The sequence below is a fragment of the Aspergillus thermomutatus genome, assembly GCF_002237265.1.
Source record: "Aspergillus thermomutatus strain HMR AF 39 chromosome Unknown NODE_367, whole genome shotgun sequence".
In the NCBI taxonomy this organism is placed as follows: domain Eukaryota; kingdom Fungi; phylum Ascomycota; class Eurotiomycetes; order Eurotiales; family Aspergillaceae; genus Aspergillus; species Aspergillus thermomutatus.
This window is the reverse complement of record NW_020798417.1, coordinates 4,431-20,588: the sequence shown is the minus strand read 5'-3', so window position 1 is coordinate 20,588 and position 16,158 is coordinate 4,431. Positions and strand designations below refer to the sequence as shown.

The 16,158-nt window shown below is 48.1% G+C and overlaps 3 protein-coding genes across 3 annotated transcripts; 1 reads left to right on the top strand and 2 right to left on the bottom strand.

The window, feature by feature from the left end:
* Positions 1-3,937: 3,937 nt before the first annotated feature.
* CDV56_102393 (SDR family NAD(P)-dependent oxidoreductase) lies at positions 3,938-5,530 on the bottom strand (the record flags this gene model as incomplete). Its single annotated transcript, XM_026756012.1, has 4 exons — positions 3,938-4,181; positions 4,249-4,305; positions 4,761-5,353; positions 5,417-5,530. The coding sequence occupies 4 exons, from the start codon at positions 5,528-5,530 to the stop codon at positions 3,938-3,940; spliced, it is 1,008 nt and encodes a 335-aa protein (XP_026610046.1).
* Positions 5,531-6,976: 1,446 nt separating this feature from the next.
* Positions 6,977-11,309, bottom strand: CDV56_101606 (uncharacterized protein; the record flags this gene model as incomplete). Its single annotated transcript, XM_026755225.1, has 3 exons — positions 6,977-7,491; positions 7,547-8,519; positions 8,583-11,309. The coding sequence occupies 3 exons, from the start codon at positions 11,307-11,309 to the stop codon at positions 6,977-6,979; spliced, it is 4,215 nt and encodes a 1,404-aa protein (XP_026610045.1).
* A 2,767-nt stretch (positions 11,310-14,076) lies between these two features.
* CDV56_101069 (uncharacterized protein) lies at positions 14,077-14,883 on the top strand (the record flags this gene model as incomplete). Its single annotated transcript, XM_026754688.1, has 3 exons — positions 14,077-14,269; positions 14,319-14,521; positions 14,611-14,883. 3 exons carry the CDS (start codon positions 14,077-14,079, stop codon positions 14,881-14,883), a joined length of 669 nt encoding a protein of 222 aa, XP_026610044.1.
* Positions 14,884-16,158: the final 1,275 nt, after the last annotated feature.

Here is a 16,158-nt window from a genome sequence, read left to right as displayed (position 1 = left end):
GGAGGTCAAACTTATCAATATGGTGATATCCCAAGCGCATCTTTTGCTCAACGAGGCCTCCGTAAGCACGCTTTAGAGGGCCAAAACAACCAACATCTAGCGGTTGTAGGAGATGAGAAGAATGAGCAGGCATACAGATAGCAATAATATCGTTATCCTTGCGCTTTATCGAAACCAGGCGTTAGATGGCTCCCATGGCCATCTAAGATGAGTAGACGATATCTTCCGACCTTACAGCGAGTTGTTGCAGGGATAAAGACCTTTTGAAGCCACTAGAGGCCTATCTCATCTGTTATCCATCCATTTTGGCTGACTTCAATTCTCCAATCAGGTGGTAGGGCGTGATCTTAATACCATCCTTCAATATGAACCTTCCCCTTGAAGATTATACAAGAAGGAAGCACCCAGCCAATTATATTAACACATTCGATTGTTGTAACCCATTCCCAATTACCTGACTGAATGTGATGAGGCTTCCCAGACATATTAGCTCTTGTAACTACCTTAGTAGTTACAATCAAGCCCATAGCGAAGCCAGTTTCATCAAAATTGTAGATATCCTCATGGGAGACGCCATATCACATTTGAATCTGTTGTATGCAGTTGAACCACTCCTTGATAATCTTTAGACCCTCGCATTTAGCTCGGCTATAATTATATCGTCGAGTATATCGAGTTTTAATCTCCTCACGCCAATTGCTAAAGTTAGAGACCGAGTTCTTGCCAATAGGTTTGAATCCCAAGGGAATATCCGCTTGGAGAAGGATATTGGCCATTTCTTGCACATGAGATGGTCTAGGGGGCACTCCACACAAATCCCTAGATAGTGTCCATTCTACTAATGATTCTTCCTGCAGAAGATAGCCGGTGGCCATTAGCGCGCTTTTCAATTTGATATTAGCATCCATCAAGTCGGCCAGAGGGTAGATTTAGGCACGTTAAATGTCTTCGCAGCGCGACAGATACTTGAAATTTCCCCCTTTTTAAAAGCAGGTATTGCTAATTGAATCCTTCCCTCTTGCTCCACCAAATTTTGAGAGGTTTGGCGCGATTTTGGTGGCATGGTAGCTGTTTGGATAGCTTCAAGGTTCGAACGCGTCGAGATTGGATGGGGGTGGGCGGCTCGGTTGGGAATTACATTAACTAACTCGGCCATGCTGCCAATTCTCTTATGTAAGCTATTTTAACTCACGCCACCTATCGAAATCGACCTCAACTCATCTGCAGCCACGCTGAAGCTTCCTCTCGTCGCAACATTTTCAGTCGATGTCTGCCGACGTGCACAGATCCGCACTTTCTCCTGGGGAACTCCGATTAGCCTTTCGGACAGACAAGTAAATGTGGCTTGGGCAGAGGGACCCTGATCGTCGCGATGCGGCGAATGCACACAAACAACCGCAACCATTTTTCCTTCATACATTTAAGGACCTTCTCCTCAAGGGCCACCACCGTAGGGAGAATGCGCAGTCATCTTTATGTTCACCGCCTTTTGGTGAAACGCTCTCCGCGTCGACCTCTCCTACACGAGAAGAAGAGGGAGATAAAAGTCAAGGGGTAAGGCATACCAACTATCAGTAATCGGTCTCGAAATGTTTCCGTATTCTCAGGTCATGGCTGACTAGGTTACTTTATGACTCGTGAAAAAGCAGTCAGATGCAATCGACACCTCGTTCTACCCTCTGTCTATCTTGAGGAATCTATCGTCATTCCCTTCGGCCTGCGCCACTTCACATTTATGTTCCGTCTATACCAATTCTTTCAGAGACCATATCTTTTATTTGCCCATGGTATCTGACGACCCCAAACCTCCATACCTTGCGTACGCTTGTGCTTGTCTTGGCGCGGCTTTTCTTCAGAGTCCCCGTGGCATAGATAGCTCTCCTTTCGAGACGGAAACGGACTAGAAGAGTGCCACTGAATATTTCTGGGCCGGGTCCAAGCTGTTCACTCTAATACTGGAAATAGATAATCGCGAAGCTCGAAGAATTGAGATTGTTATAGCGGTAAGAATGAGGTGGACGATTTAATTTGCGGCTGTATATGGCTAAAACAGACCCAGGGAGCTCTTCTGGAGACATTCGGGGTATTGAGCGGCGATCCTAAGATTTGTAAGGCTGTAAATCGATTTCACGGGTATCTGGAAACTGTAAGCAGCCATCTCTCTTCTTCTATATTTGTGAATTTGGCCTGAAGCCCTCTATAGGTTGCACGGAGGCTGAAACTCCATGAATTTTCGTTCCAACAAAAAGAGAATCAAAATGTCTCCTTGCAGCCGCTGGCTAGCAGTCACAGGTATGGAGGACTATCTATCCCGCTTTCCCCTGGCTAGCAAGCCCTCTTCAATACAGTCGACTTATGAGCTACCTGTTTCTCTTGGATATCATGCGAGCGGTTCACTTTGGTCGCACTCCGTCATATTCCACAACAGAGCTCCAGATGCCGCTGCCTTCTGGAAGATATGGCTTTCAAAATGCATATGTCTCCCTAGTCCATGGCGGGTTCAGTTATTCTGACGTCAGTAGTGAGGATTCATTACTGCTATTAAGTGCAATTATTTCCGACGCCATCATTTACTTGCGAGTCTTCGGACATGCAACTTACCATAAACCCAGCTCCCTCTCACTCCTCGGTAATCCACCGGACTATCTAACCCCTTTTACCCCTGGTCGAGAAGCAATAAGGATCAAAAGCGATCTGTCGACAGCGCTTGACAATTGGCTTGAATGTTTTGGATCTGGAGTGCCGTCAGACATAAAGGCTCTTTATTTTTTTCTGCCGCCTACTCTTGGTTTGTCCCCAGGTAGGAGAGCTTCCTAGATTGGCCGGCTATGGTATTCATCCGGTTCAACCTGAATGTCAGATCCACGTCTTTGACGCTCATAACATTGAATTAGCCAGAATCCCAGAAGAGGCCCTGACGTGCTCGTGGTATATACTGGAACAGGTGGACTCTAGTTCTAGCAAGACGGTCGATTCTATCTGGCTTCCCATAATTATCTTTTACGCTGCGCTTGTTGTGGGTGCAAAGTTGAGGTCTGTGCCGCCGGAAGCTACCAGTCAGTACGGTACTATACGTTCTTTAGCTCTATTCAAGGCTGGGTTAGAGCATATGATGCGGCCATGCTGCGGCCATATGATCACCATAATATATAAACTAATGACAAGATAATACACGCTGTTTCCTACATCAAAGAACTCCAAAGAGGCTTGATTAAGAGGCGGTAGGTTTTGCAGACTTCTCCCACCATGTCTCCCTGGGGGCGTGGATGTTGGTGCTTGTCCGTCAGCCATGCATGGTCGACGGCCTTGGGTTTCAGAAACGTGATCCGACTGGTCCTTAATTGTTCGATACGCCCAAGAGCGTCGAATTACAGGCCCTTTGACGTTTTGCACAGATGTCAGCAGGCCCAGGAGGCTGAGTGTCAACTGCTTTAAGAGGCACTTCTCTTGGAAAACAATGGAGTATTTCATGCCCGTTATGGTTGAACTACTAAGGCAGGTAAGTTTACTTTTTTATAGCCTGGATCAACCGGCCTTAAAAGGTAAGCGAACAGAAAGGACTGGGAAAGATCCACTTCTGAAACAAAACATTTCACATTGTAGTCTAGCTCATTTCTTCCACAGCTTGGTTCGTGAAAGAAAATTACATACTCATCATTACTCATGATGGCTCATGCTTTCTGGGCACAATATATACTTGATGGTAGGCTCGATCAACCCAGCACTCTTCTCTTCCCCCGAAATCCTTTCTTTCACAGATAGATTCCGCTACACACAAAAAGCACCGTTCTCCCGAATACCTTATTTTGCTAGTCTCGACTGGCCAAACATGCTTGACGCAGCTATGGCAGAGGGCCTAAATGACTATCGACTGGACCATACCGATGCTTAATCACGTCCAGCAATCATCAACACACTAGCGAACGGTCTTAAGCTGCTATCTGCGAGCTTTCCCTGGGTCGCTCGCCAGGTTGTTAATGAAGATGCAGGCGAAGGAAATACTGGAATCTTCAAAATTAAGTCTTTGGGGGAAGCTCCACGTCTGGTTGTGGAAGATTTCCGAGATGATCCCTCGACGCCAGCAATGGAAACCCTTAGACAAGCGAACTTCCCCTTCAGCTTGCTGGATGAGAGCACGGTTGCCCCACGCAGAGCCCTCCCCGGAGATTGTGGCTCGAATTCTGCTTCAGACCCATCACCGGTTTTCCTCGTTCAAGCAACTTTCATCGTCGGCGGCCTCCTGCTCACCTTCGTCGGCCACCACCAGTCCACTGGGCGTAAGCGAAGACAGCATCAAGATCCATCCTACCGACCGACAAAGTTATCAAAATTCTCGACTTCTCGCCCTCATGACTCCACAAGCATCGACAAGAAATCATCTCAGACTCCAACTTGAACAAACATTCGGGTTGTATATTGACATAACTGCAGATCTAGCCAATATGGAGATTTTGAAGGTTAAATCGGCGCTCGCCAAAATTCTATCGGGTCCAGTACGATGGCTCTTAAACATTACTTAATGACAGGGGCTTCTGATCGGCATCTATGGATATCCCAAATTCTCCAATACTTATATAAGACGCATCTTTCTTCCTAGCCTCACACATTTTATTTATCCAGATATTTCTTCTCAGCACGTCACATAAAGGCATTGTTGCTGGTCTTCCAGTTCATCTTTGCAACGTGATCAATACATTTGATAACCCCCGGATGCGGAAATCGCCTGCCCTGTTACCCAACGACTCTCTTCCGATGCTAACCAAGCCACAATCTGTGCAATATCATCGACAGTCCCAAGCCGATGCTCTACAGGCGTGATCGACTTCTGCAAGGCAATCAAATCCCGCGGGAGAGTATCCAGCATTTCCGTCTGAACGGGTCCGGGATTGACGGCATTCACCGTGTGGCCGCGGTCACCCAGCTCAGCGGCCCAGCACCTGGTCAGGCTCTCCACCGCCGCCTTGGACGCACAATAAGTAGAAATATTGGCGAACCCGCCTCGTGCCCCGATGGAGCTGAGGTTGATGATCCGTCCCGGGGCCTGGAGGTGTGGCAGAACGGCTTGCGTCAGGAAGATGACGGCGCGGACGTTCAGCTCGAAGATGAAGTTGTAATCGTCAACGCGATGATCAGCGAGCGGTTTCGTGATCTCACAGCCGGCATTGTTTACGAGGATGTCGATGTACGGACCAAAGGCCTGGGCTGCCGCGTTCACGATTGCCTGAGGTGCTGAAAGCTCCCGGAGATCAGCCTGGATTTTGGCAACGCTAGATCCGTTATTCAGGCTCCTGATCCGCTCCATCAACTCATTGACCACGCGCTCGCTGCGCGGAGAGGCATATGTGATAAGTACCTTTGAAAACTAATTAGACACGAGGTGAAGAAGAAATTGGCTAATATATGTCGTACTACTTACTTTGGCCCCTCGTCGGGCTAGTTCTTCAGCAATACCGGCTCCAATGCCTCTGGATGAACCTGTAACAATGGCGACCTTACCGGTCAACGTTAGGGGCTGGCTACTTGGAGCCATTTTGTATAAAATTGGGTGTTTGGAAGGTTTTCGAAGGAAACTGATGTAAACGGTTTTCCCGAATGGATTAAGAGAAGCTGCCTGGGCTGCAAATGGTACTGAATGAGTTCATATTCGGGGAGGACCATGGTCTCTATTTATCGGTTTGATTTGGCCGTCTTAGCAGGGCATGTGCTCTTCCTCCTCGAAGCCGTCGACGCATGAAAGTGGATATAGAGGTTCGGATGGTTCAGGCGGTTGAATAGTTGCAATAGCAAGACAGGAATGACTTGATCGACATTCTCCGATCTGCAACTATTTCCTATATAGTGTCACCGGGGCTTATACCCGCTTCAAAATTCCGCTGTGCCACGTTCTGAAGGTATGTGGTGTCGCCATATGTGCAGGGATCCTGGTGTGAGCTGCAGATAGTAATGATTGAGTCTCCCATCCTAGGGTTAGCGAACTGATGGCAGAACCACACGTACTTCTTTCTGGTATAGACAGGGTGCGCTCAATTGTAATTTCATATCAGATACCAAGAGCCTCCTGCTAATGGTACATGCAGTATAATACTCTACACACAAAGTTTAGTCAGTCAGTGCCCCGAAAACATCACGCAGATCCACGTGACTCATACATAAACCAGACCAGAACATGATCGGGGGACATTGACTGTTGAACGGATATACGGGAGCCGTGTGCTCTAAATCCGAACCATTATCCTGCAGTAGTTCCGCCTGCGGCAGGACCACAAGGCACGGCGACCCTTGATCGGGCCGTGACTTCCGAGCTCACTGCGGGAAAGCCGACCGATTGCGAATGTCCCCTTTCGAGGTGTGCCCGGCTTCGGCTCTAACAAGGATTCTACGCAGCGTACAAGCAACCTGCATAACTGATCGCCCCACAGGCATGCATATCAGCCTGCTTCCTGTCCTCCCAATGCCTTTATCGCGGAGCCTGCGGATCACGTTTCTAATCCGTATGGTTCCGTAGCGGCATCTCCCTCCCAACGAAGCGAACAATGTCTTAAGTTATTCAGAAGGGCTGCTAGCCGTACTATCTTATTGTACTGGCGGGAAAGGCCGCATGTGCATTAATTCTCATTATGTAGTACGTCTGGAAATCTTTTGCCTGTCCGACTTACGTTCAGGTCCACCAATCAACTAGTGCCAAAGTAGCTGGATAGTACGGTGTATGTTTTAGGCGTTTATGATAAACCTGGGCAAGACATCTTAAGATCGTGGGGACTCGTCATCCGTGGATTGAAGATCGAGAAAGTCAAAATATCTAAAGCCAAACCAGAGATGAGAGTCTATAGAACCGAATAAAGTAACAAGCACAACGCAAAAAAACAATCTAGATGTAATAATCACACTGCGCAGGTATCCCACACATGGAATGGCCCGAGATCCTCTGAATGATCATCGTCCGCCCCGCCCCCCGCCCCGAGAAAAGAGTCCTAGTCTACTCAGCCTTCTTAGAAGCTCTGGTCCGAAGTCGCATCATCAAATAGACCAACGCGTAGGAACTAATAGCGAAGATAACGACGATTCCCGCATCGCGCCACCCATAATAATAATCCTTCAAATTCATGGTGTAGAGATAATCGCTTCCTCTCTGATACTGGCAGACTCGGCACCCAGTGACGGCGGTAGGGTTTATGAGCGAGGTTCTTGCTCCCTCATCTTGTAGATAATCGCTCAGATAACTCTGGCATGTTTGACCAGCGGGGGGGTCGAAAACAGCATATTCATTCTCCGCGCATTCAACGCGCGAATCGAAGTTGCCGAAGACCAGAAGACTGCCCATGACGTAGTTGAATGGATTCAGGTAATACATCCAGTAGCGCCAGAAGGTCTGGATCTGTGAGTACGGAACCAGGGCACCGCAGAATTGGACTAAGATGCCTAAAAAAATTGGGTTGGCTAGGGATGCGAAGACGGCGTTCGGGGCATAGGCCGCAATGCATTGTCCGATACCTGGAATTCAGTGTTAGACATGTCGGAAGCTAAATCGGATGGGAAAGTGTCTTACCTGTATAGACGAACTCGTACATCAACATCACAAATAAGGTGGCACCGGATTTGTTGGAGTCCTGCGGAAAGCCGACGGTATAGTACCAGCAGAGGAAGTAGATCACACCCGAGACCAGCAGATAAGGTATTTCGGACACAATCAGCCCTGTGGTAAATGAAATCCAAGAGTACATGCGGGCTTTCTTTTCGCGCGCATCATAGATATCGCGACGGTCGATAAACAAAGGTTGTAGCTGACTGATAACCCCGGGTGACACGTAAAGGAAATTGAAGATCGTAAATAATCGAAGCTGTAACCCGGCAACAGTTGGCCCAATCTTCCAGAAGCTAAATCCATTGAAAAGGCCAAGAACAACGTGAAGCATCAGTTTGTTGTTAACGTAATCTGTATTGCGGAAGAGGGCGACATTCATACGGTGGGTGACTATCTTGATTTGCTCCCAGAGAGGGGTCGCAAATTCCCGGCCGTCGTCGTCATCCGTCGCAGATGGGTTATTGGCGGCGGCGGTAATAATTTGGTCAAGTTCTGCTGTCCGGAGCGCGCACTCTGGAGATTCCAACCAGATTTGGTTCCAGTCTCTTCCCTGCGAGAGATGGCCGGACGTGACATCGATCATAAACTCCGCGGGGTTGACGTCCGGTGGACAAACCAGACCTTGGCGTGCAAAATACTCCTTGATAGTAGCAGCATTATCTCCGATGTCCCCGAAGTAAACAGTCTTACCACCCCGAGCTAGCAAGAGAAGGGTGTCGAACTGGGCAAATAACTGTGCTGACGGCTGGTGGATGGTAACCAGGATTGCCTGACCAGCATCTGCTAGTTTCCGTAAAAATCGTACTGTATTAAATGCAGACTGGCCATCCAGGCCGGAGGTGGGCTCATCCAGGAAAATGAGGACACTGGGTTTGGCAACTAATTCAACCCCAATCGTGACGCGCTTGCGTTGCTCAATAGACAGACCCGCACCAACCTGCTCAACAGAACGAGTAAGCAACTTGTCCTTGGAAATCAATCTGGCAGTTAGCCAACATACCTTTCCAATCAACATATCAGCGATATCTTCTAATTCCAGTAACTTGATGATAGTTTCCACGTAGGCAAGCTTCTCCTGCCTTGGAGTGTCATGTGGTTGACGGAGGAGAGCAGAAAATTCCAGAGCCTCTCGCACAGTTGCATAGGGCTCATGAACATCGAGTTGCTCACAGTATCCAGCACTTCGTTGGAACGAGACTGGTAGTGGCCTGCCGTCCACTAAAATTGACCCATGAATAGTCCCTTCTGTTTTGCGCTGAGCAAGAACATCGAGTAATGTCGTTTTCCCGGCACCAGAAGAGCCCATCAGGGCGCCTAACATGCCAGGTTTGATATAGCCATGAACATCATTCAGTAAAACACGGTCCCCCGAGGGAGTATTGACACTGTAGGTCAGGTTTCGCCATGTAAAAACCGACGTGTTCCGAACCAAGCCATCAACCTCTGCCTCTCCGCCGCCTTCCTTGATGGATTTCAATTCCCGTGGCTGACCCTCCACGTCTGCGGTGTGCTTACCCTGCTTCTTCATGAGTTCGCGCGGCGTGAGCATCGTTGCACCTGACTCTGACGCATCGTGCCAAAGACTGGTTGCCACCACGGTAATGAGGACGAACAGTGCCCACCAGCACCAGACCACACCGAAATTTCGCCACGCATGGCCATGGCTGTAGTTCAAAGCATGAAGGTACTGATCTCCGGTCACGCTAACCTCGCCCTGGACCGCACCCTGAACCCCAGCACAGGACTGGTGATTGGTGCTGTTGTATCCGGGTCCGTTCGGAATCAAATTGCTGCCAACACAGTCGATCGTGTGTCCGTGGAATTCGTTCGATAATAGAGTCTCGAACGAGTATGCAATTGGGTCGATCCAGAATATCCAGATAAACCACCCATGCATTTTTGGATACTGGATCATATAGCCCGCATATATGACCGTGGCGGAAATCAGGAGACCGGAGACCTTGGATGCCGCATCAAAGGTTTTAAATGCTGCACCGATAGCCCGGAACATGGCTGTCAGGCACATGGTTATCACAAAGAGACTGATCCAGTAGGTAAAAAAGGCTGCCGCTGTTGCCTTCAGCCCAACCATGAAGTATATAACAATGCCGAAGATCGTGATGCTGAAAAGGACGATCGGTATATCCGCAGCAATTTGGGCAATACAGAATGCTGCAGGATGGTAATAGCCGAACGACTTGTGTTTGATCATGACTGGGCGCCCGGTAAAAGAGTCGGTCACCTCAGAGAGCGCCATCAAACTGTTGTATAAGATGGAGAAAAACAAAGCACCTCCTTTGGTAAAAAGGCCAGCGGTGGTATTGGGAGAGTCATAGAATAGCGACCCGGCAATCAGCGCTTGAATCAGGTTAGAGGCCTGCTTGATAATCAATGTCGGTTTATCGCCCCAGATGATTTGGTACTGTCGAACAACGCAAGCATAGACCTGCGTGAAGAAGCTGACCGTCAGAGCCGTATTGGATAGACCCGGGTGCTTTTCCAGGGCAACCGATTGCTTGAAGAACTCTGTGTCTTGTGCAGCACCCGCGCCAGAGGGGTAATCATATTCCAGGGCCATCATTTTCCTGGTCTCCGTTTGCTCGTATCGTGCCAGGATTTCGTCCGCATTCCGGGGGAATATTGATTCGTACCCAGGCATGATTTCTCGCTCAGTGGGAACAGTTACTCCGGTCAAATAATCGGCAGTATTTGCGCCATCTCTGCAAGCAAAGCCCAGACTTTCCATAAAGGGACGGGCCTCGCGCATAGGCCCATAGAAGATTTGCTTACCTTCATCCAGAATTAGGACCTTGTTAAACAACTCGTATATTCCGTTGCCTGGTTGGTAAAGAGTAACAATTGTCGCAAGGCCAAGCACATCTGTCATGGTTCGAATGGCCTTCGTCCAGTCGAGAGCAGTGCTCGCATCAAGACCACGTGTGCTATTATCCCAGCAGAAAATTGAAGCCCGGGATGCCAAACATTCGATGATTGATACCCTCTTCCTTTCTCCACCGGACACTCCCCGTACATACTCATTTCCCACCTTGGTCTCGTGTGTGTGAGAGATGCCCATCGAGGCCAGCAGGAAGTTTCTGATCTGGTCTTCGTATTGCTGAACAGTGATCCCGTTCGGACGATGGTGGGGTACCTTGAGCCGGGAGGCAAATCTCATCGTTTGGTTGACCGTCAAGGTGGGAAAGAACAGCTCTTCCTCAGTATTCATCACAATCTGACTGCGGTACTGGCCAGCCTCGGTGTAGGGCATAGACCCGTAGAAAACATCTCCATCGACTGATTGATACCCCTTCCGCCTGTTTGCAAGTACTTTCAACAAGGTCGTGCATCCCGAGCCGGGGCGGCCTAGCACAAGGAGCATCTCCCCGGGCTTGACACAGCCATGGGACCGATCAATGATTGTTTTCATTGGTGGCTTGACTCGAAGGTCTCGAAGCATTTGGAGTAGGTTCAACTGCGATAGGATGTTTTCTTTGACGCTGGCTTGGGCACTGGTTGCTTGGACCGTAAGATTGTTCCAGGTCACCCCGAGACGACGTTCCATAAGGTTGGCCTCGATGTTTTTGCGATGGAAATCCTCCACCTCCTGCTTCATGACCCATTCCTGACTATCCATTTTCAACTCGCAACCCGACTCGGAAGGTGACGGTCCACGAGTGACGGTGGATGTTGAGTCGTTCCCTTTCGGATCGAAGTCTGAATGTTCCATTGTTTCGATATAAGACTTGATAGGATGGGAGAGTAACTTTGAGTCAATCCGCGATTCAGACCTTAGGGGAGCCCGGACACTTATAGTCTGACTTTGCTACTAGCAGGATGCACTAATTATTCATTCATGTACTATTCTCTAGTTATCCATGGAGATCGATCATATTCGTCCAGGAGTTCTATGCATAGTTTTGACGGAAGAACTGGGCATCCGGTGTCCGTGTTCCTTGTAGGGGGTTCTGATTTCATTATTCCAGAATATTGCAGAGCCCCTTTCCCAGTAGGCCTGGGGTTCGGGTTATCAAGTTTTGTTTTATCTTCAGCTTCACGATTGGCCCAGACGGAAATCGAGACTACACACCTGCGGGTTTACAGATTGCACATCCATTAGAAGGATCAAGGACCCCTTGCGGCCCACCAGTAACCTGAATGATAGGATTAGTCGTTGATGAATTAGATACCCACCACCAGCGGATCTAATCTATCGAACAGGAAGAGGGGAAGAATGGTCATTCTAACCTACAATTATCTGTGGGACAAGGCCATGTGTTCTGACCGAAGAATACAATCGGAACCCGATCTAGCAGAAGTGCGGCGAGGTACAGACTTACAACTCAGAAGTGAAGGTAGAAACGAAATTATTCATGTTCAATGTGTATTGCGATGATGATCTCGCCACATATAGCCATTCCTGAGTCTCGGCCTGCGGAGGATTGGTTCAGTAAACTATGTCTATTTAAAATGTAAGTTTTATTTTAGGTATTTTCAAAAATTTAAGCAATTACTAATTTAAGAACCATTTAGAATAAATAAGATAATTATATTATTTACTATAAAGAACTCTTTTATTATATACCAGGCGTCGTTCGCCCTTTTTTCCGACTGAAGCGGTAAGCTACGAACTGGTTACGGCTACTTAGGTAGTCAGCGCTAATCCGAATTGCCGCTCCTGCTCGTCGAACTCTTCTTAGAATCGGAACTTAGCTTTAAATTTGAAACTTTAAACTCTGTTGATGGACCGTCGTTCTTCCTATCTTCGGAGTACTACCGGCTAAGATTGGGGGTGGAGCTTCTGTTTCTTGGCCCTGACGCACGGATCTGAAACACGGGTATGAGGCACGGATATACACAAGCCCTCTTGTATATCCGTCTGCATGAGGGATCTAGAACCCGATAGACAGTTGTACGACGCGAACAACAAACTTTAACAGGGTGCAAATCACCCATGATTGGCAAGTAGAGACAAACAGCGGAGAATCGCCCTGCTTTCGTCTCCCCTTATCCATATTGTGGGAAGCCGCGCTTTGCATGACGGGACAACAGCTCCGAATATTTTTGCCACATCCGCAATTCTGGCTCCCACAGTGTCCCATACCTTCAAGTGGACCTCAGCAAATGACTATCCGGATATCCAAGCTCTAAGCACCGAGGTGTCAGTCTTCCCTTCAAACGATCCCCGAGCAATTGAATCCTTGAGACAGGTAAGGCAGTGCACTTCCGAGACAAGACAACCTCAATTGCGTGACGCTATCGAAGAGTGATCACCGTGGATTTCATAATTCTTTCTATACCATCGTGCGAACGATCAATGCGGTCAGCATCCCCACCTCGCTGCCGAATCTCTAAGGCTTGTCAGGAGTGCCGGCGGAGGAAAATCAAGTGCAACGGCAGCAGCCCATGTGGTGCCTGCCATGAACGAGGTTGGCCATCTTGCATATATCGTGAGAAACCTCGCACTAGGCGCGTCAGAGCATCGCGTCGAGTTTCCAGCCGCGTTAGAAGATCAGAGCCACCAAAGGAACGCACCGATGGTCGCACACACCGCGGCTCACCACACGATGAGCGACATAGTAAAACCTCTTCTATACGGCCGGCGACTCAATTGCCGTACCATCTCAACTATGGTCCATCGTCGAACGTCTCTTTGATGTATCACCTATTGCAGGAATACCGCCCAGCGCTCTCAACGCAAGACAATTTGGCCGATTATCATGAGCATGAATCCCCGGATCCAGAACGAACGCCCTCAACGAGCTCTGAGGAAAAAAGAGCAGACAAAGATCTTGTCAGACGACTAGACTCCGTACCTTTTGCGGTGGCTTCCACAATTCTCGAGCATTTCATATCCGTACATAACCTTCTCATTGTTCTCCATCCGCCGGAGGTTTTGAGGCAACACTTGGACGCATTCTATAGTCGATCACCCGATTCCTTTCTGAGCCGATCTGAATGTCGCGTGCTTACTCTGATACTTGCCATTGCTGCGCTCAATACCGATCATTATCGCCTCAGTGATATGCTATTTAATCAATTCAAGGAAATACCCCGCCCCGGGAAGCCCTTGGCGTTGCACTCGATTGAGATCGATTTACTTATGATAAGTTTGGCTCCATATAGAGGGTAGGAGTCAAGTGTTGACATGGGATCTCAGGTTACGCCTGCTTCTTCGCCGAGAAAGGCCTTTTCAACGACTCTTATCTTTGCATAGGGGCAGCGATTCGCAAAGCACTTTCAGCTGGGCTGCACAAAGCCTCATCACCACACACAAAAACCGAAATCGGAAGTAGAGAGCAAAGAAACCTGGTCTGGATGCTCTATTATTTTGAAAAGTACTCTGGCACTTATTCATCTACACACCGTGTCTAACGACGGCTTGATACAGCTATTTGTGTCTGCACCTAGGACGTCCAAATTCTTTCGCGTCTGTCACAATCGCCCTACCGCCCCCAGAAGACCCATTCCTTTTTGCCATCGTTCGTCTTTCCGGAATGATGATGAAGTGTGCGAATGAAATCTACGTTCCTGCGCAAGAGACTATAGTACGAAAGTGGCAAAGCGCGACTATAATTCTGGACGAGCTGCGCAATTACGAGGAAACGGTCATTGAAACCTTCGGGTTTGGCCTTCAGCTCCTGTCGGACACTGGACATTCGGATGTGCGGAAGACCATTTTAACAACACGTTAGTATTTTCTGCAATCACCAATTCTCGAATCTAACAAAATTTGCAGTACATTTGAACACCGTGATTATTACCTTGCGGCCGTTCATCATACTCCGTGGGAAGCTCAGACGCAAACAATCTGAGAATGCAAATGAAAATTCCAATCCGTTCCCGCGCTGGCTGGATGGCGCATGTGAGTTTGCCCTCCAGGCAACAAGACAATTGGTTCATTATCTCTACGTCGCCATAACGGAAAATTACACTGTCAAGGTAGGTATACTCCCTTTTCCACGTCTAGGACGGGTAGTCGAATGAAAGTTCGCCTTCTCGCGGATTTCTTTCTAACCTCTCGGAGTTAGGCCATGCTGTTCAATCACGTCTTCCTGGAGAATTGCTGTGCGGTGCTCATTTACGAAATTCTACATGACCGTACCAAGGCTTCCGATCATTTGCCTTGCGTCTATCAGGCTCTCCACTCTCTGCTGCAGATGAGGGACGCTAAGCCTATCCAGCATCTCATATGCATACTGCAGAAGCTTCTACATGAGGTTCATCCCTCTGAGTCTGACCAGTTGACGTACCGACAGGAGGGCGGGAGGTCGCGGCATTTGCATGAAACGCTACATACCTAGCATTTGTTCCTTTTTTGGCCCAGCTTGAGACTTTCGAGGACGGAGAACTAATAACTGAATGGCGAAGAGAATGGAAGAGGATGGTGACGCTGGGGTTTTACACAAGTATAGAATAAGAAAGTGATCAGTTTAAAATGAAGGGTGGTTGTTTCCATCGCGCTCTTCATTGTTTACTCCTTGAATCTGTTGCTTCTTAGCGATATGTCTTGTTCCTGGAGTGGTTTCACCAAATTTCACTGCGATAATATTCACTAGGGCGCTGGACTAGACCTGTTCGCACTGAGGGGAATGTTCGGCTCAAGCTGGTTAAAGATGATGTCAGATTCGTTAGATGAAAAGAGATCATTTTATGTGTGTGTGATCATGTCTTGTGTTGATTGTTCTAAGCCTAACAGGCGATTCCTGACTAGACATAGACGCCACAATGGTTGAAAAGGAGGGTTAAGATGGCTTCTATAAGCATTGTATAAGCCTCTGAACACAGCTTCACCATCTAAATCATATTTATTTATATATTCGTGAAGATATCACGAGGTAAAGTCAGCGGTATTTTGGGACCAGTGCCAAGAAAAAAACTTGAACCAAAACTTGAACCAAAACCTGAACCAAATCACGTGATGCCCATCATGGCCCATTGTGGTCCTGATTCCTGAAGCAAACTATGAGTCTATGAGACTATGTCTCGACTGCTCAGAAGTCGTACGCGAATGTTACCAGATCATCAGAATGAGATGGCTTAAAAAGCCAGCAGAGGGTAAACTACACGGGTCCCTAGTAGTATATATAGAGAAGAAAGAAGACAGAGACGCTTTGATTGAACAAAGAGTGATTGAACAGCCGGGATCAGGTGAAGCTGCAGCCTGCCATACCAGGGCCTTCGAGCACCGCCTCTTCCCTATCCGCTACTATCAATACCATCAATACGGACATCAATGATTCCGCTGCCAAAATGCAGTCACCTGCGCATGATGTGCCTCCAGAGGGCATGAAGAAAATACATGCACATCGGCCGTTGTCAAATGTGCAGCCCAAACCGCAGAGAAAAAATGTGGAGGCCCCACTAATGGAAGAATTGCCTTCCAACATGGATATATACTCAGGTGGCCTTATTATATCACTTGGGTGCTGAGTTGATTCAAATGCATTGCCGAATTCCCTACTAAATAAAGCGCTTTAGAGATCGATTTATCTATGTGGCGACTGTGGCCTAGCTGAAAATGGAAAGAGGGGAAGAGATCTGTAAACACAGGAACCTCACACTTCGCAACATCAGAC